The sequence below is a fragment of the Phyllosticta citribraziliensis genome (assembly GCF_038025025.1).
Source record: "Phyllosticta citribraziliensis strain CPC 17464 chromosome Unknown J3D65scaffold_13, whole genome shotgun sequence".
Taxonomy (NCBI): Eukaryota; Fungi; Ascomycota; class Dothideomycetes; order Botryosphaeriales; family Phyllostictaceae; genus Phyllosticta; species Phyllosticta citribraziliensis.
This window is the reverse complement of record NW_027117350.1, coordinates 486,143-507,186: the sequence shown is the minus strand read 5'-3', so window position 1 is coordinate 507,186 and position 21,044 is coordinate 486,143. Positions and strand designations below refer to the sequence as shown.

At 56.9% G+C, this 21,044-nt stretch overlaps 8 protein-coding genes across 8 annotated transcripts; 4 read left to right on the top strand and 4 right to left on the bottom strand.

Moving 5' to 3' along the window:
• Positions 1-628: 628 nt before the first annotated feature.
• J3D65DRAFT_133891 (uncharacterized protein) lies at positions 629-4,544 on the top strand. Its single transcript, XM_066793926.1, has 5 exons — positions 629-809; positions 877-1,064; positions 1,116-3,796; positions 3,846-3,917; positions 4,018-4,544. The coding sequence occupies exons 1-5, from the start codon at positions 736-738 to the stop codon at positions 4,219-4,221; spliced, it is 3,219 nt and encodes a 1,072-aa protein (XP_066650796.1). The 5' UTR covers positions 629-735; the 3' UTR covers positions 4,222-4,544.
• A 2,306-nt stretch (positions 4,545-6,850) lies between these two features.
• Positions 6,851-8,956, bottom strand: J3D65DRAFT_133665 (P-loop containing nucleoside triphosphate hydrolase protein). Its single transcript, XM_066793923.1, has 4 exons — positions 7,951-8,956; positions 7,608-7,900; positions 7,465-7,539; positions 6,851-7,416 (listed from the first exon to the last, which is right to left on the bottom strand). The coding sequence occupies exons 1-4, from the start codon at positions 8,552-8,554 to the stop codon at positions 7,315-7,317; spliced, it is 1,074 nt and encodes a 357-aa protein (XP_066650795.1). The 5' UTR covers positions 8,555-8,956; the 3' UTR covers positions 6,851-7,314.
• Positions 8,957-9,355: 399 nt separating this feature from the next.
• On the top strand, positions 9,356-11,421 carry J3D65DRAFT_133771 (glutamate-rich WD repeat-containing protein-like protein 1). Its single transcript, XM_066793924.1, has 3 exons — positions 9,356-9,705; positions 9,758-11,000; positions 11,051-11,421. Exons 1-3 carry the CDS (start codon positions 9,504-9,506, stop codon positions 11,073-11,075), a joined length of 1,470 nt encoding a protein of 489 aa, XP_066650794.1. The 5' UTR covers positions 9,356-9,503; the 3' UTR covers positions 11,076-11,421.
• Positions 11,422-11,766: 345 nt separating this feature from the next.
• J3D65DRAFT_606975 (uncharacterized protein) lies at positions 11,767-13,581 on the bottom strand (the record flags this gene model as incomplete). The annotated part of the gene is made up of 1 exon (XM_066798474.1): positions 11,767-13,581. One exon carries the CDS (start codon positions 13,579-13,581, stop codon positions 11,767-11,769), a length of 1,815 nt encoding a protein of 604 aa, XP_066650793.1.
• A 453-nt stretch (positions 13,582-14,034) lies between these two features.
• Positions 14,035-15,629, bottom strand: J3D65DRAFT_134260 (uncharacterized protein). Its single transcript, XM_066793929.1, has one exon. The coding sequence runs from the start codon at positions 15,588-15,590 to the stop codon at positions 14,487-14,489; it is 1,104 nt and encodes a 367-aa protein (XP_066650792.1). The 5' UTR covers positions 15,591-15,629; the 3' UTR covers positions 14,035-14,486.
• Positions 15,630-15,667: 38 nt separating this feature from the next.
• On the top strand, positions 15,668-16,750 carry J3D65DRAFT_639316 (4-carboxymuconolactone decarboxylase-like protein). The gene is made up of 2 exons (XM_066801699.1): positions 15,668-15,965; positions 16,022-16,750. The coding sequence occupies exons 1-2, from the start codon at positions 15,814-15,816 to the stop codon at positions 16,461-16,463; spliced, it is 594 nt and encodes a 197-aa protein (XP_066650791.1). The 5' UTR covers positions 15,668-15,813; the 3' UTR covers positions 16,464-16,750.
• On the bottom strand, positions 16,633-18,319 carry J3D65DRAFT_639313 (iron permease FTR1 family-domain-containing protein). The gene is made up of 4 exons (XM_066801698.1): positions 18,084-18,319; positions 17,907-18,031; positions 17,417-17,859; positions 16,633-17,372 (listed from the first exon to the last, which is right to left on the bottom strand). The coding sequence occupies exons 1-4, from the start codon at positions 18,274-18,276 to the stop codon at positions 16,883-16,885; spliced, it is 1,251 nt and encodes a 416-aa protein (XP_066650790.1). The 5' UTR covers positions 18,277-18,319; the 3' UTR covers positions 16,633-16,882.
• J3D65DRAFT_133537 (putative ferrooxidoreductase Fet3) lies at positions 18,192-20,716 on the top strand. Its single transcript, XM_066793921.1, has 5 exons — positions 18,192-18,925; positions 18,975-19,469; positions 19,533-19,753; positions 19,800-20,161; positions 20,238-20,716. The coding sequence occupies exons 1-5, from the start codon at positions 18,578-18,580 to the stop codon at positions 20,573-20,575; spliced, it is 1,764 nt and encodes a 587-aa protein (XP_066650789.1). The 5' UTR covers positions 18,192-18,577; the 3' UTR covers positions 20,576-20,716.
• Positions 20,717-21,044: the final 328 nt, after the last annotated feature.

Below are 21,044 nucleotides of genomic sequence, written 5' to 3'. Positions count from 1 at the left end.
AGCGTGATGTGGCGGCGGCACCCTGGGCAACGCGACGGGAATTATTATCATCATTTCTTGTCTGCATTGGATGGGTACGCACATGTATGTATGTATGTATTATCGACCTGTACAGTCCCGCAGCTGCATGCCCAGACGGCGACGACTCGCTCAGCTTCTCCAAAACAAAAGCAAAAGCGGCCCGCCAGTGCTCTCCACTCGACTCCAGCCAGTCCAGTCGTTGAACTTATTTTCCATCTCTCCACACACCAGACCAGACGGCTCCGCTTCCTGCCTGACCGCCAAACGCCTCGATTCCCTTGCATCTGCTGCCCATGATCGGCGACGCGCTGACACTCGACGCCGCTCCCGCCGTGCCGCCCGCATCCTCTTGCAAAAGAGAGACAGCCTGCGACTCGGCCTAGCTACTCGCTCGCTCCAACGCTCAACCACCTCGACTCGCCCGCGCCCTCCAGTCCCCCAATCAATCAATCGTCCTCCAAGCCCCGGTCCCGTCCATTCTCTGACAACAAGCCGCTGACCGCTCCCGCCCACGCATGACCACGCCCAATCGACGCCGCGCGCCCGTCAAGCTTCAATGCTCAGCCTTATTGTGCCTGAACCCCTGAGGGCCCCGATATAGCGCGCCCTTGCCTGAAGCAGCGGTACGCCGCCTAAAAGTCCAAAAAGAAACCACCTCCCTCCCCTCTCCCATCCCGTCGCACAAGCCATCGCCCTCACGCGCACGGCGGCGCAATGTCGTTGAATGGCCTTGATCAGGGCCCTGTCCAGGAAGCCTACCAAGCCGCCCTGGCCGACGCGGGAGCATGGTAAGCTCACCAGGCCCAAGTGGCTGATCAAGTTGGCAGGGGTAAGGCTGACTGTTACGCCGCACAGGTTTCTCCTCAAGTACGCGTCCAGAGATGCCCTCGACGTCCTCAGCCTAGGAACCGCCGGAGTCAACGAGGCCCGCGCCGCCCTGCTCCAACACGAAGAAAACTCGCCGCTCTACGGCCTGTTGCACCACCGCCGACGTAAACTTCTTCTCAAGTACATCCCGGAGGGCACCTCGCGCCTGTTGCAAGGTACGCGTCTCACCTTAAATCGACCAGGGAATCCGACACTGACTTCTGCAGCGCGCGTCACCGTCCACTTTCAAGAAATCGAGGAGCGATTCTCACACGATACGATATTTTCCTTTTCTTCGCCACAGGAGCTGACCGAAAATGCCCTGGCCGCGACATCATCCTCCCTCCACACCGAAGCGCCGTCGAATGCGTCGACGGGTTCAAAGTCGAAAAAGTTGGATGGTATTAGCGAAGATGTCGAGGACGTCACAGATGATGGAGCGGGCGCAGAGGCACCATTGGCAAGGACAGACACGGGACTATCTTCATTACAACGGGAGCAAACCAAGGAGGAAGCCCCGACCAACGCGCGTCCCTTTTCACCCACGGGGCATGCAGACACGATGCCGCAATCGCCGGGAGCAGCTACCATCGACTCCAAAATTGGAAGCCCCAGGGCCTACGCACAGTCGGTCAGGTCGCTCAATGCCTACGACTATTTATCCAACGACGACCCGCATCGCCGCGCCTCGTCGCAAACCGCCCGCCCAGAGTACGACTTTTCGTACCTGTACAAACCCAAGGTCAAGCTTGGCCCCCGGCCCATGGATTCTCGCCCTCACACGGCAGGCGATGGAAAGAGCGCCAAGTTGCCGGCGAGCCTCAAGGCTGCAGTGCGCAACAAGGCCAACTTGACACGGCCAAAATCGCGCGAGTCAAGCACTGTGCCCAGCATCGCGGTCCCTCCGCCCGTTCCCCAGATGCTCGACATGCCGTCATCAGCGCCAGACCGACCCACTTCCAGCCCCGGGCTGAGGTCGAGCAGCGCCAGCTCTGCCAGGTCGACAGGCATAACGCCGGAGAAACAGCGGCTCTTGAGGGCGGTTGAGCTGCGCAAGAGGCAAATGATGGCCGCTCAAGCGGCAAAGGAGAAGAAGACGGGGCCAAAAGAGGCTGCCAGTGCTGATCCAGAGAGAGCAGCTGATGCAACGGCTGGTGCGGAGGCCAAGGGGGCTAGCGGAGAAGGGGTCGAAGTGCCGCGAGAGCAGACGCCTAGCACGGATTCGGCGGCGACTTTAAATGCTGCCTCGGGTCTCGATCATACAAAAGCGGACTCTGGCGTCGAAGTGCTGATCAGTGGAGCCGGAGATGAAGAAGAAGAAGCACGGCCTCCAACTCCTATTGTCTCTTCGTCCCCCATTTCCATCCAAGAGTCGTCCAAGACGCTGTCGACGCGGCCGTCGTCGGTTTCTGAAGGCGGCGAGCACAAGGACGCGGTCGACGGGGCAGAGAGACGGCGACGTGTGGACGGGGGCTTCGACGGTTCTTCGCTCGGTGTTCCATCGGTCGACGATCCGTCGACGAATCAGGATGTTTCATCTCCTGACAGGGATTCTTCGGGAGACCATCAAACGGAACCCACCCAGGGACCGCGCCCGAGTGACGATAATACCACGGCCTTGCCTGCTGCTGCCGCTTCTCCAAGTCCCAACCCCAAACGCCGTTCCACGCAAAAGCGCCGCAGTCGCAACGTCGACCCCATCCGTGTCGGTGACCCCAGTGCGGAAATTTCCGACGAGGACTACATGTCGGACGACTCGTTCATGGAGGAGCTCCAGAGCGCCACCGTCGAGGAGGCCAAGCCAATGTCTGTATCCGTGTCCAAGTCACCCATTACGTCCATCTTTCCCAGGCGCAAAGGATCCAGCACCTCGACCATATCCATCGAGCAGCGGGTTAACTCGAATCCTCTCTCCAGCAGCAGGGGCAACAGCCAGCGCCTGTCGCCCGATGATGCGGCGTCCCAGCGGTCCCTGTCGGCTTCGTACGTGGGTTCCAAGGAGAACGCCCCTGCGACAAGAAAGACTGGCGTGTCGTCTGGCATTGCACAGCGCATGAAGGCTCTCGCAGAAAAGTCGAACCGCGAGGCCATTCACATGGTCCCCCGTCGGATAGGTAACGACCACCCCGGCTCCAACTCCCTCATCGCCCAGCGGCAAAACTCCCTCCGCGCGTCGTCTGCGGATGCCTACCTGAAGAATTCGCGGCGTCTCAGTAAATCTTCCTTCATCTCTGTAGCTCCGTCCGACCGCCCCACGTCGCGCGGCTCCACCTCCAACGAACCCGTTCAGGCCGTATACAACAAGGGCGCAGACAGCAAGACTGAGTCTGTGACAGTCACGGCGCGAATAGTCCGGACTCCGGCTCCAGGCCCCCGGACACCCCAGCAAGAACACGAGACGCCGCCGCTGGACTTGCAGCCGAGCCCCATTACAATCGAGACCACAAAGCCAGAGGTCCAGCCCTCGCCCGTCATCCAACCCTCGCCTTCGAAAGAAGTCACTTCGCCGCATTCCGCAACCGCTTCTCCCGTCACATTCTCGCCACAACGGGAGGCTCTCCCACGATCATCATCGGAGAGTAGCTGGCGCTCGCTCGGACGCAGGCGTAGTGAAATTTCGTCGCCTCCGCAGTCGATGCCTCGCAGCCAGTCTGTCGCCAGTTTTGACAGTGTAGCGGAAAGCTCGGAGACGAGAGACGAGAGGAAGGGATCACGGACGAGTAGGTTACTGAAGCGGATGAGCACCGGCTTCTCCGCCACAAGCAGGAAGAGCCTGAATCAGATGGTTAATGGTAATCCAACAGTGCAGGAAGAGGTTCCTGAAGAGGAGCTCCCAACTCCAAAGCCGACGCCAGTCCCGGCAGGATTGGAGATTGGCGATTTGAACGTCCAATTCCCAGACACTCTTGTACGAATTATGATCCTTGATTCAGCGCATGGTTGCTAACGGCATGCAGCTCTGGAAGCGCCGACACGTCGAAATCGATGCCCAAGGAAACATAGTCTTGTCGCCATCCAAGGCCAACGACGTAAGCATCCCCAGAACTTGGTCCCGTGCATCCTTGCATTCCGCTTAGCGGCAGACCCCTGTCCCCACAGTCCAACTTTGTTCTAACATCTACTCTGCAGACCAAGGGTCTCGTCAAGCGCTATCATCTTGGCGAATTCCTCGCGCCGTTCGCCCCCGACGCCGAACGCCAAGAGATGCCCAACAGCGTGCTCCTCGACTTTCACGACGGCCGGACGCTGCAATGCGCATGCGAGAGCGCGGCGGGGCAGGTGCAGGTGCTGGGCCTATTGAGGACGGCACATGCGGCGTGGACGCAGAAGTAGACTGAGGGAGAGCAGCAAAAAAAGAATGAAGGAGCATGTCGGGCGCTTTGTTTGGAGCTGCGTCCGCGCAGCGCCTTTTGTTGACCTACGCCGGTTTTTTTCTCTTCTTCCTCCTCGTTTTCATCCATTGATCCGTGGATCCCCATTCATCCATCCGTCCAGCGACTGGCGATTTCTCTTTTGTCGTTACGTTGTTTCTCTCTTCTTGTTTTGCATTCCCGTAATTCTCCTTTTCGACCCGCGAGTGGCACCCGAACCGAATACCCTGTCCGCACCAACAGCTTTCCAGAAGCAAGCAAGCAAGCAAGCAAGCAGCAGCATCCGATTCTTCATCTTGGTTTACCTTTCTTTTCCTTTTCTTTTTTCTCCCCCCTTGGGAGCAGGGTGTCGCTCTGTAGGGTTTAGGTTTAGGGCGGACGGCGATTGGCTGGGTGGTGACTGGGCGCGGTGGGTATGATACGTTGGTAGGCGAGACCAGGATGGATGGACGGCATTGATGGAGACAGGCAGACAAGGCAGGCAAGCACAAAAATACGTTGTTTTTGGTTTTCCTACTTACACTAGCTCCTTCCCTCCCTCTAACTTCTTTCTGACCCTCCGCTTCTTCTCCCTGTTCGAATAAACTGTAACGTCTTCCTCCTCTCTCTACTCTCTCTCCTCTCTCTCTCCCTCCCCTTTGACTTTCTTGGTGTAGAGCCCCCCGCTCTGTTGGTGCTGAGCTAAAATGGCATTGTTGGAGTGTGCCGCCCTTCCTTCTTTTTCTCTATGTTCTCCTTGAAGCGAGCACGGCAGGTAGGTCGGTCGGTGTGATGGCGATAGCGGTAGCGGTAGCGGTAGCAGAGTGCTGTGTTGGAAACTGAATATGGAAATGCGCCGCTTGAATTGATGGCCTCTTTCCCCGCTCTTCGCCCTCATTTCACGCATGCGAATTGAAAAACAAGATTCCTACGCTGACGTTATTCGTTAAGCTGAAATGCGAAGTTAGGTATCTAGCACCGAAATCGCAAAAGATCGAGACAACAACACCCTGACTCCGCGTGGAACCAAGTCCCGCCTCAACGGCCCCAATGCTATCACATCCTTATGCTGTCATCTGCTGCTGCTGCTCATCGGCGTCCTCATCAAGCCGCTTTATAAAGCGCTCCAGATGTCCCTCTGCCTCGAAAACTCACCGCCAGACGCAACGAGCGACTGTGGGTACGCCTTCCAAGCCGTCGCGGCCGGTTGCGAGATGACGCGATGATCCCACGATCGACGGCCTCGGGATGCCATGGTGATGGCGTGGTGAAACGAAAACTTGTTCGGAGGGGGTTTGGAGGCGGCGGCCCAAGTTGATGGAGTGAGTGGAGTTGGTGTCTTTGTCGGTCTGTTGCATCTGGTCTGGACGCCCGCGCTCGACGATAATCGGGGGAGCTCAAGACGACTAGAGTCGGATTCATGGCTCGACCTGGTTGCGGACTCGAGTTCGTCTGTTGTGGCCTCCAGCTTGTTCAGACCTGCCTTCTGCGTCTTCTTTTTTGGTCCGAGTTGGGGCTCGTCTACCATCCGGCGCCGTGAGAAGCTTCCGTAGACGACCTTGAGGCGCGGATTACGAAGTGCCTTCCTTCTCTTTGACGAGCGACTCTGGAAGTGTCGTGCTGGGCCCCGCCAATCATCCTCTCCTCTGGTATTGAAGTTAGGCTGACCTTTTCCAGGTCTGAGTGCGCAGATCGCATGTCCTGCGGCACCTTTTTCGACAAAGCTGGCACTACAAACAGCCTTCCTGCTGCCCGCCCTTGGTGTTCAGAGTTCCTTAACAATGAGGAGCCGATCCAAAATTGCATTCCGGACAGCCACAACCAGTCAGATCTTAAACCCCACAACCGGCGAGCTATGAGACGATGTCCAGCGCATAGAGCCGTTCGACACCTGCCATCAATCGATCCTCTTACAAGCCTCTCTGTCCCAGCACTTTGAAGTCGATCTCTCCACCACGCTCCTCTTAGAGGCACTTCGAAGCTACCATTGGTCCGCAATATCCAGGAAGCATGATTAGTTTGCGGGAAAGCCAAGTAAGAGACGGGAATTACTGATTAGCTGGTTAACGGACCAAGTCGCATATCTCGACGACGGGGGACTGGTGAGATGACGGACCGGGAGGTGAGCAGACGTCGATACGTACCCATGTAACCCACGGCGGCGGGGGCAGAATCAGGCAGGTTTAAGCACTTCAACAGCCGTAAACAGGCATTGACAAGTCAGATAGATGCCTCGCCTCAGCTCCGCCCAAACCAATCCACTAGGTCTGATTCAGTTCAATTCGATTTGACTTGATCGTCGTGGACGACGACATAATACTCCATTTCCACCAGTAGCTCCGCCTCAGCCAGCCTGCGCTGCGCCTACGCCTGCGCCGCTCACAGTCTAGTCGGCCCCTTCAGCCCCAATCAACGTCTATCGCCAATGGCACAGCCCCCTGAATCCCCAATACTGACTGACCTGACCGTCTATCCCATCGTATCCGCGGGCGGCACTCATCCGAACGCCGGCCTGGCGCAATCATCAAAACAACGACATTAACCCTTGATCAAAACATGTAGCGAGCGGAAAAGGAAAAGTGGACAATATGGCTGTTTGTGGCAAGGAGAAAGGAAAAAAGGGGGCGAGAGAGTCTCGGTCGGATGGTATTGTGAGATTTGAGAGAAGTAAAGAAACAGCTGGAAAGGGAGGGATTACAAGGGGTGGATGATGACGACAGATTTCTTTTGCTTCTTCTTCTTCTTCTGCTCAAAGACGTTCTTCCTCCTCTGCTACTGTAGACAAATCCACGCCGCCACCGCCGTCTCCTGTCACTACTAGGAAAGCCGTCTGCGCTGTTTGCGTTGGGAGCGTCCAATCGTTTGGCCAAAAATTGTTTCAAAACGAGGAAGGAAAAGAAAATTCCGGGGATGCATCATAACACTCGCCCAAGAGACAAGGAGGGGAATCAAGAAGTGAAGGAATTGACAAAAGGACTACCGAGTGCACCGAACTGCATGCATGGAAAAATCTCATTCGACGGGGAGGGCTTCGTTTGTGGCAAGGAAAAAGTTGTTGGTGTCGTGAATTGGCCGTTTAGCCGACGGATTGGTAGAGAAGGAGAGGCTCTCCCACGTTCTCGATTTCCGGAATCGTACATCTGAGATCGAAGGCTTTTGAGAGAACGATTTTGAAAATCTAAAGACAGGTTAGCTTGGATGATTTGAGCGAAAGAAGGCGAATTACCTTTTGGACATTGATGCTGTGGCTGGTGCTGCTGAAGATCAGACTTGCCTTCATTGCCTTTGCAAAGCGCTTGGCCTGCGTCGTGTTAGTAAATACGAGATTGTTTAGAAACCAATCTTGGCAAATTCCAGTGAGTCACTAACCTGGTTGGAGATCTCCTCTTGCTCTTCGCGCGGGAAATTGACAAAGTGGTCGTACTTTGTGCCAACGAGGAAGGGTATGGCCGTCTTGTTGAAGCCCCGACCCTGCCTGTACCACTCCTTGATGGAGTTGAGTGTGCTTTTCCGCGTGAGGTCGAACATGAAGAGTATGGCAACGGCGTCATTGCAGACCAGCGGGAGCATGTTGACGAATTCGCGCTGGCCGCCTAGATCCCATATCGAAAAGGTGATTTCAGTGTTGCGGATGGATATGGTCTTTTCCATGAAATTTACACCTGCGGCATGTTAGAACCGGAGTGTGGCCAGATAAAAGAGTGCCACGTACCCAATGTTTGAATGTAGTCCTCGTCCCAGCTGCCCTCGACGTATTTGACCATCAAGCTCGTCTTGCCGATTTGCGCATCGCCAACCATGCCCACCTTTATGACGACGCTGGTATTCTGGCGGTCGGCCATGGCCTGGCCGGAACCTCTGTGGTTCTGGTCCTGATAGGTTGTGGAGCGACCGCCGTCGGATTGTTGGTAGGCGAGACCCGAGGAGGGTCTCGACGGAGGCCGCGACGAGGGGCGAGGGTTGTTGTAGCCGTTGTTGTTGTTGTGGTTTTGGTAGCGTGGAGGAGTGTCTTGGTCCGAGGTGGACGAGTACTGGTGGTAGCCGTGCACGGGGGTGTTGTTGTCAGACAGGTACGAGGGACGGCTGTAGGCCGTGTCCGAATGAGAAGTCGAGGGGCGGTGATGCTCGGGAGATGAGGGACCGTAGGTAGCACCAAAGGCGTTGGAGGGTTGGTGGAAGTCTGGCATCTGGTTGAAGGTTGACGCGGTGATGGTGGTGCTGTTCGCACTGTCGTCGGCGGCATCGATCGCTGGAGCTGACGGAGGATTGGCGGGTGGGTCGTGGTGCTCGTGGGCGGACTCTGCTGGGGCGTCCATGCTGTTGGGCGATGGGATCGTCTGGTGGACAGAGCGAGACTAGAGTGAATCAGCCGGGCTGACGATGGGCAAACAGGCCCAAGCTGGCGGCGGCGGCAAGGCAACGAGCGGGCAGCGGATGAGTCGTGCAGCGGTGCGATGGGGAGAGGTGATGTGCGGATGTGCGGGATTTGCCCGGGGCGGGAGAGAAGGTTGTTTGGTGGGTGGAGGGATGTAGGCGCGCGCGTTGCGACGGGGGGGGAAACGGGCCAGCAACGCGTTGAGGGCGCGTGGAAGAGGGGATGGCGGCGATGGAGGATGAAGCAGAGAAGTAGATGCAGGTCAGTACATGTAGTCAAGAGTCAGCAACGAAGAGGCGATGCAATTGTGAGGCTGCGAGGTGAGCGGCAGGCAGAAGGTCGAAGAGTGGGACCCTCAGCCATCATATCATCACAACCATGCCAGGAGCAGAGCAACAAACGCCAGCCTCAGGCACACCCACACCCATACCACACTACACCACTCCCTCCCGGCAGGCCAATCCCCAACCGACACGACGGCCCAACCACCACTCTCCTGTGCCTGACGCTGTACAGGTACATACATGTAAACAACCCGTCAACCGTCACAACAGCTTCAACTGCTCCGACCCACCGATGGCAAGGTTGAAATGAGCAAAGTCAATTCGAGCCCGAGGCTTCTGTCAAGCTTTCTTGGACCTCTGCTGCCCGCACCTGGCGACGTGGAGACGTGAATCCGGACCCCGCACTCGTCTTCCGTCAAGTCCCCTGGACGTGCCCTGAGTCCTGACACTGCACCCTGGCCTGGCCTGGCCTCCGCGACACGCTCCAGGTCTCGGCCTCTCCTCGGCACTTCTCCCGTCGGAGCTTGGATCCATGACCGCCGACAAAAAAGTTGCGACGCAGGGCTGTTGCTCGCCCACTGTACCTAGGTAACATCCACATTCGCCATGAGCAAACGCCCCGCAGAGCCCGCCGACGACGAGCGCGAGACCCTCAAGCAGGGCGAGCGTCCTGTCGACCCCCAGAACCTCGACGACGCCGGCGACTTTGAGGACGAGTTTGAGGATGAATTCGAAAGCGAAGACGAAATACTCGAGGCTGGTGTAGATGGCAGGCCAGACGAGGAGCGCGAAGCTGAGGAGCGTGAGAGTAAGTCGCTGCTGTCCCATCTCTCCGTCCAGATTGCTAATCATTCTCCAAGACGCCATGGACGTGGACCAGAGCACTTTTATACCCGGACGCCACAAATTGAGTGCCGGCGAGACACTCTCTCCCGATCTGTCCACATACGAAATGCTGCACACTCTCGACGCCCCCTGGCCCTGCCTTTCCTTTGACATCATCCGCGACCAGCTCGGCGACAACCGCACATCATACCCCGCAACCGTTTACTCAGTGGCCGGAACCCAAGCCGAATATGGTCGCGAAAAGGAAAACCAGCTCATGGTCATGAAGATGAGCAGTCTGAGCCGAATGGAAAAGGAGCCCGAGGAGGACGACGAGAGCGACGACGAAGAGTCGGCCGACCCCATCCTGGAGACCAAGAACATCCCGCTGTCCTCGACGACGAACCGCATACGGGCCCACCAGTCCCCACAAGTCACGTCTGCCCAGCCGCCGACAACACTGACGGCCACAATGACCGAGTCTGGCCAAGTCTTTATCCACGACATTACGCCCCACCTCGCCAGCTTTGACACGCCAGGCGCTACTCTTACCCCGCAGCAATCCAAGCCTGCTTGCACCATTCGCGCCCACGGCAAGAATGAGGGTTACGCTGTTGACTGGTCACCGCTGGTGGCCGAGGGCAAGGTGCTGACTGGCGACATTAGCGGAAAAATCTTTGCCACGACCCGGACCCAGGGTGGAGGTTTTGTGACCGACACGACCCCCTACACTGGCCACGCCGAGACGGTCGAGGAGCTGCAATGGTCGCCGACGGAGCGCAACGTCTTTGCGTCTGCCGGCAACGACGGTACAGTCCGCATCTGGGATGTTCGCTCCAAGTCTCGCAAGCCCGTCATTACGGTCCAGGCCAGCAACACCGACGTCAACGTCTTGTCCTGGTCTCACCAGACTGCGCACCTGCTGGCCTCGGGTGCCGATGATGGACGTTGGGGCGTGTGGGACCTGCGCCAGTGGAAGCCTGGCGCAACGACCAAGCCCAGCCCAGTGGCATCCTTTGACTTTCACAAGGAGCAAATCACCTCCGTCGAGTGGCATCCTACCGACGACAGCATTGTTCTCGTCGCCGCGGGAGACAACACCCTCACGCTGTGGGATTTGGCTGTCGAGTTGGATGACGAGGAGAGCAAAGACACTGGCGGCGTCCAAGATGTGCCGCCCCAGCTGCTGTTTGTGCATTACATGGAGCAGGTCAAGGAGGGTCATTGGCACCCGCAAATCCCAGGTACCGTCATGGCAACTGGAGGAAGCGGATTTGGGTACGTGCGCACACCACTTTTCCGACGACAAGTTGCTAACGAGTCTACAGTGTTTTCAAGACAATCAGCGTCTAGATGCATCGAAACGAATCAATCTCTTGTACAGGCCATGATTGACTGCCCGTGACAATAATAGGACATACTGAGCAAGTGCCAAATAAGCCATCGCCCCCACCCAATTCTATTCTAGCCCATCTTCCGCCCCACGCTGCTGAGCCGCATCGTCCGAGTACCTGCATCACCAGCTGAGAAATCCAAGTTGAGAGTGGCTTTGAAATACTCGTGATATTGAACCGTCTGAACAGCACTGCCCATCATCTCTCGGACATATAGAGCAACAAAGCAACTTCAGCGCCCGACAGCTATCTGATGGAAAGCGCGCTCCCTGCCCTGCCCTTCCTGGCCTCTTTGCTGCAACCTCCTGCTAGATCTATTTCGAGTTCCCGGTTTTTTTCTTGCTCGCAGTCGCACATTGTAAGTCTTCCCTGATCGACGCCTCGCCAAGCCATGGTAGCTTCCTCTCAGCATTGCAATCCACACCCACCCTCGACCCCACGGTGCCTTCTCTTTGAATGTTCCATTGCTGTTCCGCTGCCACTCCTGTCACTTTTTCCTTTGTGCTTCCGTCCCCGTCGCCCATTCAAGCAAGAAAGCAAGTAGGCACCCTGGCGCTGAGTGTCCTTCCGTCGTCCGTCACCCGCCACCTGTCACCCGTCACCTGTCACCCGTCACCTGTCACCCGTCACCCGTCGTCCGTCGTCCGTTCTCACCACGTCATCCTGAACAGCTTTTTCTTCGCACTGCTGTCTGCTCCACCGCGAGCTCGAGGCTTCATGTTCTGCAAGTCTTGCTTCAGTTTCGCCAACCGCTGCGACCTCTGCTTCCTCGCGCCCTCTTCGTACTCCTCCCTCAACGCCTCGATGGCGCCCACGACGATCTCATCAGTCTCCGGAGGCACAAACATAGGCACAGGCATATTAGCAAGCGCCGCAGCGTAAACGCCATCGTCGTCTGCGTCATCGCCGTCCATCAGCACAGCCGAAGCCGAGGCGCTCCTGGGGTTGTCCAAGGAAGCCAGCGCAGCGGCGTACGCGCCATCGTCGTCTTCTTCGGCGGCACTCATCAGCGCGGCAGAGGCCGAGACGCTCCGCCTCCTCGTCTTCCTCTCTTCCTCGGCGGCGGCCTGCTGAGCACGCTGTTTCGCCTCGCGCCGCTCCCGCTGCCGCTTCAGTGTCAGAGTCGCCAGGCCGGGGCGGAACGGCGACGGGTACGGCGATCCCGGTTTCGACGCCTCCCAGCGCAGCAGTGCGAGTGACGAGGCGTACGAGTCCGTCCGGCCAGGTGCGGGTCGTGTTTCCCGTGGCCATGGCGTTGGGTCGTCGTCGGCGGGCCCGTCGAGCACCATCGGACCTCCTGTGTCGTCATTGTTGGCGCGGTCAGCCTTGTCGGCCTCCTCGTCGTCGTTGCGCCGCGAACAGCACGGGCAGCCCATGGAAGAGCACGTGTCGTCGACACTGCCACTCCCATCCGAGTACACGGAGGAACTGGGACTTGGAATCACGCTGCGGCTGCGGTTGGGCACGTGGCTCGACGACGCATGAGGCTGCTCCCCGGACCTGGACTCCTCATTGATCATCGCTGTCGTCATCGTGGAATCGGCGCGCCGACGACGCGGTGCCGGGCCATGGATGCGTGGCGGCGACTGCATCTGTACGCTCCCGCTCCCGCTTTCACCGCGAGGCCTCGAACTGGAGTCTGCATTGGGCTCCCTCTCTCTCTGCGCTGCTGCTGCCGCTGCTGTTCCCCATTCGCCTCGCCGTTGCCCTTGCCCGTACGCGTACCCGCGTCCGTACTCCCTCTCATACCCGTAGCTGGACAGACCGCCATCATCACGCGCCGGTCCCACGCCTGGATTCGGCGACCTCTGCGACCTCCACTGGCTACCCTCGCTGCCGGCACGGAGCCGCCGCTGCTCCCCCTGGCCTGGGCGCCAAAATCTACTCTCCTGGCTGGTGAGCGAAAAGTCGAATGGGCCGGCCAGCGGAGGCGTCGTGCCACGCACGGTGTACGGGTCGTACTCGAAAAGAGCTCTGCCGTCAGATGAGTAGACAATACGCGTGTTCGGCATTGACGTTGACGACGACGAGCCGCGGTCGCGGCGCAGGAATGAGAGGCGCGAGATGGAGATGTTGGGGAGGAGGCGCAGGCGCGAAGTTGATTGAGAGCTGGGCTGGACTTGCGCGAAGAGGCGGCCGATGCGGGAGCGGATGGACGTGCTGGTCCCCGTGGCCTCCGAGCTGTTTCTGGCATTGGTGCTCGTGCTCGAGTCGTTCGTGCATGGTCCAGCTGGGGCGGGTTGACTGGCGTTGAGATCGTCCAGTGCGATGGCGTCGGCTGTGGTGTCGGTGTCTTCGTTGGTGCAGGAGAGGTTTTCGTAGACGTCTCTGAGTCGCTCGATGTGGTACGGGCGTGGCGACGGGCTGGCTGGATTTTCCAGTGGATCAGGAGTCGAACGTGCTGGTGGCAAGATAAAGCTGGTAGAGCGATCGCGCCGGCTATTGGGAGGACCCATCTGCTCCATCTTGATGTTTGAATGGAGCGGAATCGTGGAATGAGGCTTTGAGTGAAGGAAAATCGAACGAGGCGTGGAAAAGGCAAAGACACAGGGTTTCAGTGAGTACAAGAGCGGGTTGCCGTTGAGTGCTTGAGCGGACGACAAGACGCAGCACTCTGAGTTTGAGTGTCTGAGTCTGAGATGGAGAAGAAGAGAAGATTGTCGTCGTTCACATTATGAGCGCGTCTAAGTACCCCCCCATCAATTGAGTCCACCTCACAGCCCTGCCAGAAAGCCAAACGCCAGGAAGTCGCGGCGCCCGTCCACCCCCCAGCCCACGGCGTTTGCGACAACAGCGCATCCTGGCGCAGACGACATCGTGGAAGGCGGTGAGTGCGCAGATGGAAAGGGAGAGCAAGTTAACGAGTAAACTGCGGTAAACTAGGCGAAGACGGGGCCCTCGTGACACACGCCGGGGCCGCCTCCGCCTCGACAGGTCGTTCTGGCGGACACCAAGGTGGCCGGTCAAAGAGAGTGGTTTGGGGGGTTTTGCGGTCGATTGCAGTTGCGCAAGTTGATGTCGTCATTTCGGGGTTTGCTGCTTTGGGTTGCCCTGAGGCTGAGGCTGGACGGATGGGGCGCAGCGATCGCCCGGCGGGGGCCTATGAGCGATCGCTCACGTGGACCGGGGGAAGCATCGTGAGTCCTTGGCCGACCTATGCAGGTACGCGTATGCGGAGGTGAGGGAAGGAAGCGGCGGTTGCTGCCGGCCGAGATCCGTATGACTCAGTGACCAGAGAGTGACTGAGGTGGTCCATAGGTATGTGCCAACAGCCACCTCATGTCAACCGCAAGGCGCCGTCGTTTCCTCCTTGCTGTTGTCCTGCCCGTCGCAAACCATGACTGCATCTTGTCTGTTCGATCCGGTAACTTCAAGGGACCGCCGCCGCTTGAGGGAGCCTCTTGTACAGGTGGATCTGATAGCGCATGTTCTCCAGCTCAATCGGGTACTTCAATCCCTCGGGCAGCCGGAACCAGCGCGACTCGTCCTCGAGCGTCTTTTCCCACTTGGGCGCCTGCGTCGTCGACAGGAGCGTGTGGTCCAGGATCCAGTGCATCGGATACTTCTTCTCTGCGCCGTTGAGCGTCACGGTCGAGTAGCTCCCCGGGCTGTCGACGACGAGCAGCTGTGCCCCGGGGGCTAGCGTCTCGGTCAGCATCAGCAGGAACCGCTGCGTCTTTGCCATGGATGCCGTGTAGAGCTCGTTCAGGGTGAACATGATGGTCACCAGCGTTGCATCCCTGAGCTCCACCGAGAGTTTTTCCGGGTCCATGGAGAGGACGTCTTGCTGCAGGAACCTGGTGTGAAAGGCCTCGGGCGTCAGCAGCTCCTTGTTGGCCTCTTTCGCTGCTGCAGACGCGTATTTGGAAAGCGGAGGTGGGCTCGTGATGGCGGCCTGCAGGCTTGTGACGACCGACGACCAGTTGGCAATATCAATCGCGGTGACGTCCATGCGTGATATTGGTCCATTGTTGCTCTCCTCGATGAGATGGTGGGAAAATCCAGCGAGGCCTACGATTTCAGCTCCAGCGCCTCCACCGAGACAGACGACGCGGAAAGAATCGACCGCGTCCTTGGTTCCTGGGGCTCTCTGGAGGAGGCGGTCTTGCAGGTCTTCAAAAATCTGCGCGTAGCCCAGCGCTCTGCTGGGGCTCCATCGCACCGCATATGCCTCGAGGTAGTCGTCCCTGCCAAAGGCTTCAAGGAAATCCCTGTTGTAAAGATGCTGTTTCACCTGTTGCAGCAGCGGCTTGACATCAGAGGCCAAACGCTCTTCAAAGGCATTGCGAAAAGTGTTGAGCAGAGATTGCAGCGAGCCGAGCGCAGACTTTGCTACAGATTCGCCAGTCTTCGGGGACGATATGGATGGATGTTTTGTCTTGTCCTGGTGCTTGGAGGCGGGACGGCCACCTTCCTTCTTGGACTTGGAGGGTTGCTTTAGTCCCCTGGCGGGCGGTTTGCCGGCGGGGGCCATGGTTGGTGGGACGGGAGGACGGGATGAAACGACTTGGGCAGAGAGAGCCGACAAGGGTCTGTCTCCAAAGGCGGTCACCCCGCCCAGCTCCCCCAGCTCCCCCACTGCACCTCATCCACTCACACTCCCTTGACTCACCGTCGGCTATGCGGCTCCAAAGTCCTTTTACAACCTCAGCCTCGTTTGCGCTGCACTTCTCCCATCTCCATCCATTGATTCCTCCATGATGCGTTTGCCCTACGTCTCCAACCCGCCTGAGTTTGAGAGCCCGGCCGACCAGGCTGTTCTCCATCGCGTCCAAGAGAGGCGTGGGGAGAGGGGTCTACTCAAGCTCGACCTTGCGCTGCTCCACTCGCCCCCGGTTGCAGATGGCTGGTGAGCCACACCACCCACGGATCGTTCACAAAGTACGTACTTACGTCGCCCGTCAGGAATTCCTTCATTGGCGCCATTCGCCAGCGCACCTCGCTTCCAACGTCCGTCCGCGAATTGGCCATTTGCCGCGTGGCCGTGCTCAACAAGGCATGGTACGAATGGAAGTCCCACTCGCCCATTCTCCGCGACGCTGGCGATTTGAACGAAGAAGCCATCCAAGAAATCCTCAACTCCCCACCAACTGGACGTGACGCTGGGGCATCAAGCAGCTCTACCTCGAAACTTCCGGAAAAGTACCGCATTGTCATGGCCTTTACCGACGCTTCGACAGTCGACGTGGCCGTCCCAGATGCAGTCTTCGAAAAGCTCAAGGCCCATTTCACCGACCGGGAGATCGTCGAGATAACCGCGACTGTGGCTGCTTACAACTGCGTCAGCCGCTTTCTGGTGGCTTTGGACATTGGAGAGCAGAATGGCCAGCCGAAGCCCGACTCGTGAAATGGTCGGAACGGCATGCGATTGGCTGGAGAGCTCATGACCTTGGAGGTCAAACAATCGGCCAAGGCGATTCATTCGGCGGGGGAATCATCACTTGATTGGACTGATGCCCATATCTATCGCATCTGTGAATCTTGTTCAAAGATGCATACAGAAAAAGAAACTTTTTCCTTCGAGAGATGATTCAATCACGTCGATAGCGCAAGCCCATGTGCGCGACGCTGCAACTTCCTCCGCCATACAGCTACCGTATAGGAACCGCAAAGGAATACAAACTAGTCAAGATACATTACCAAGCCCGTCAGATCACTCCCCGCTTGATCAAGATGTGAGATTTTGCCTGTTCGCATCGTCATAGAGTCAGGCTTCCGCCGCGCTCCGAAGAGTACCGATTCTGTCAATCTGTTTCCCGGCTCGATTCAAACACCAAGCTCCTTGACTTGGGGAGCGACATCGGGTATCTTGCCGTGCACCTCTTCAACGACGCCTTCTTTGCGCTCAAAGTGGTCGGATCCACTGTCCTGGCTTCCTTTTTGGCTTCCCTTGTCGCCTGATTTTTCTTTGAAGCGCATCGTTACGAAAACGATGATGATGACCAGCCAGTAGAGGTTGTACGAAATCACGGAGCCATAGGTCGCCGAATTCTGCCACCCAAAAATGGAGTTGAAGATGCCCCAGCCGCCACCTCCGTTGATTGAGGGGTTGCAGCAGTTGACGTGCCACACGCTCTTCCGGATATCATACGACCCAGCACCGGATCCTGTTTCTGACGCGTCGCCGCCGATGACTTTGTTCCACTTGTCATTCTCGAAATACCACACGGCTTTCGAGAACAGACCAGCGGCGACGAGGTACAGCGCACAGGTCGAGATGATCAAGAAAAGCTGAAGCGAAGTCGAATTGCCAGACCTATCACTGGTTAGTAACGCCAGAGCGAATGTTTGCCAACATACCGGTAAAGGAGGTATCCAATGGCACAGCCGGCTCCTATTCCACAAATGACGGCCAATGGGAACGACGAAGCGGGCAGTCCAAGAGCCACTCCACCAATGTAAACGACGGCCTCGAGACCCTCTCGCAGGACTGTGACAAAAGGTAAGAGAAACATGGCGTATTTCTCGCACCAACGCTTGAAGCCAGAGGAGGTGTCGGTGGCTGCCGTTCTTGCCTCAAAAGACTTTTGCAGCTTGACCCGCCACTTTTCTTGCATCTTGTTGACTCGAAGCAGAGCTGCGCCCATGATGGAGATGATGACGGAAGCAAGCAGTCCGAATGTGCCCTCCCAGATGTCCTCTGTCTTGGCAAAGTGGTTTCTGCCGACTGTGTACCAAGCGCCAATCATGCCAGCTCCGATACAAAGACAGATGATGAACCCGAGGCCCACTCCTGCCCAGACCTGAAAGTGTCAACTTTGTCCTAAGTGGTCTATTTGGGGGGAATTACCTGTCGTAAGAGCGATCTATACGCCGCAGCCTCACCCTCTTTGCCCAAGGTCTGCTTCAAGAAGGCCAGCAAGACCGACACAATGATGCTGGTCTCGAGGCATTCTCGAAAGACGATGAAGAAGACTGCAGTTGTCAATACTGAGCAAATCCTCAACTCGTGGCATGGGCAACGCACCGGAAACTGCAAAAACGTTGACCGTCATTGTTGATCTACTTGTGCGATCCGGAAGGCAAAAAGTTTTGGTTTCCGGAGAGGATGGGATGCAGAGGATCAGATAAGTAAAGCCAGACTTGACATGCGGGAAAGCCCTTGACCTCGACAGCAAAAGCCGGCATCGGGAACTAGCTTGCGGGCGAACCATACTCATGGAATAGCAGGGCCAGACCTGCCAAAAAATGGCGCGATACTGAGCTGAAGCCCCGCCGGACAACGCCGTGTGGTCATCAGTGGTCGGTACGACGTCGACGGACCCTGGCTGCACTACCGCTTGCAGCAGTCACTGGTCCATTAAGCTTTTTGGCGCACACCTTTGCCGATAATCGCACCGCTTTAAAACCTAGATCCAGTGACCATCTTGTCCCCTCGATCTTATCTATCGCATCTCTGCCTGTGCTGCCGTAGATAATCATCGATCCATATCCCCCTCAATTCAGCTCAGTGCTGGCCTCATGGCGTTCTTCAAGCTCGCAGTCGCCTCGCTTGCGCTCTTCTTCCATGGCTTCGTCGTCAATGCTGATACTGTCATCTACGACTGGAACATTACATGGACCACTGCGAACCCCGATGGCATGCTGGAGCGGCCAGTCATTGGCATCAATGGCCAATGGCCGCTCCCGGTGCTCAACTTGACCAAAGGTGACCGTGTTATTGCCAACGTCTACAATGGTCTTGGAAACGAGTCTACATCAATTCACTGGCATGGTTTCTTCCACCGTGGAACCAATGACATGGATGGTCCACCGCACGTGGTTCAGTGCGAAATATCGCCAGGGTCAACCTTCACGTACAACTTTACGGTAAGGACGCAAAGAGGAAAACGGTGCTCCTGTTGCTAAATGATTGCAGTTGGAACAATCGGGTCTCTACTGGTACCATTCTCACAGTCGAGGACAATATCCAGACGGTCTCAGACAAGCTCTCATCATCACTGATCCAGAAAATCCATACCGTGGCCAGTATGACGAAGAGCTTGTCGTCACCTTATCTGATTGGTACCATGATCAGATGCCCGGTCTACTGAAAGACTTCATTAGCGTCAGCAATCCAACCGGTGCTGAGCCGGTTCCCAACTCTGCACTTATGAATGAAACGCAGAATTTCGAACTTCCGGTACAGCCCGGAAAGACTTACCTTTTGCGCCTTGTCAATATTGGCGCATTTGCAAGTCAATACTTTTGGATCGAAGGCCACAATTTGACAATCGTCGAGGTCGACGGCGTCTGGACGAAACCTGCTGAGACGAAAATGATTTACCTTACCAGTGCTCAACGCTATAGCGTACTTGTGACGATGAAGAACGATACGACCAAAAACTATCCAATGGTCGGCAGTATGGACACGGTATGTTCCTCGCTGGCACTGTCATCGACCCTTCAACTCTTGCCCGGAAGCTGACAAAAATAGGATCTTTTCGACGCGATTCCGTCCGACCTGAATTACAATGTGACTGGCTTTTTGGTATATGACAAAAACGGGCACCGGCCGCAGCCGTACGTTCTCGACACATTCGATCCATACGACGACTTTGACCTCGAACCGACTGATGGTATTGCACTCTACGAGAACCCGGACCAAGTGATTGTGTTGAACATGAGCATGAACAATCTGGGAGATGGAGCCAACTAGTGAGCCTACCATTGCCATGGACCGATCGGAAGCTGACATATGCAGTGCTTTCTTCAACGACATTACGTACACGGCGCAGAAAGTGCCCACCCTCTACTCGGTCCTCAGCTCTGGCTCGGCGGCCACCAACCCCGTCATCTACGGTCGCGACACCAACTCTTACGTCCTCTTGAAGGACCAGGTGATTGACGTCGTCCTCAACAACATGGATACGGGTAAACATCCTTTCCATCTCCACGGCCACAACTTCCAAGTCTTGTACCGCAGCCCGGACGACGAAGGGTTTTTCAACTCGACAAACACGACATCCTTTCCCGCGGTCCCGATGCGGAGAGACACTTTCATGGCGCGGCCGACCGGTAACTTCTTGATCCGCTTCAAGGCCGATAATCCCGGCGTTTGGCTTTGTAAGTCCCCCTGACCCCCCTATCTCACCCCGCCCACCATAATATAACTTCTTTTATCGTGCTGAGCTTCGAACAGTTCATTGCCATTTAAATTTTCACCTCGACGCTGGTTTAGCGATGACATTCGTCGAAGCGCCACTTGCCATCCAAGAAACAGTAAAGATCCCACAAAACCACTACGACGTCTGCAAGGCCAGCGGCGAGCTTACTGCCGGCAACGCGGCCGGAAACACAGTGGATCTGTTCGACTTGACTGGCGAAAACAGGTCGGTGGATCCATTGCCAGCCGGCTTCACAACAAAGGGCATCGTTGCTCTCGTCTTCAGCTGTATTGCCGCCTTTTTGGGCATGGCAGCGGTCGCTTGGTATGGCGCGGCTCCAATTGGCGCACCAATGATACCGAACACGCAGTGACAACACCAAGGAAAAGGAACGCAAGATTGCAATGTTACGAAGGGAAAAGAAGAGAGAGTGGTTTGAACGATATCCAAAGAGACGATGAAGTGGCGTTGTGGTGCGCGCAAGTCCCCCAAAACCCTGTCCTACAAGTCATGTTTTCGTGTAATAGCACTTGTAACTCCTCACTTAGTTTCAATTCATGTTGCGAGACGCTCTTTGTCACAATCTGAGCCTGGCTCTCGTCTTTCGGTATGCCGATATTCGAAACTTGACCACACCTTCCTGTTTGGGATGCCGCTTCGCATCCCGCTACCTTCTTACTTGATGCGGTTAGACTCGCTTGGTGCCCACATCGCCCGTTTGCCTTGCCTTGCCCTCCCCCCACTTCCAACACACAACCCTCCGTCTCTTCTCGCTCATTTTGCGCCTGTCGCTACGAACGCGCTTCGACGCGGCCACGTCCCCTCCGCTCTCACTCGCAGCA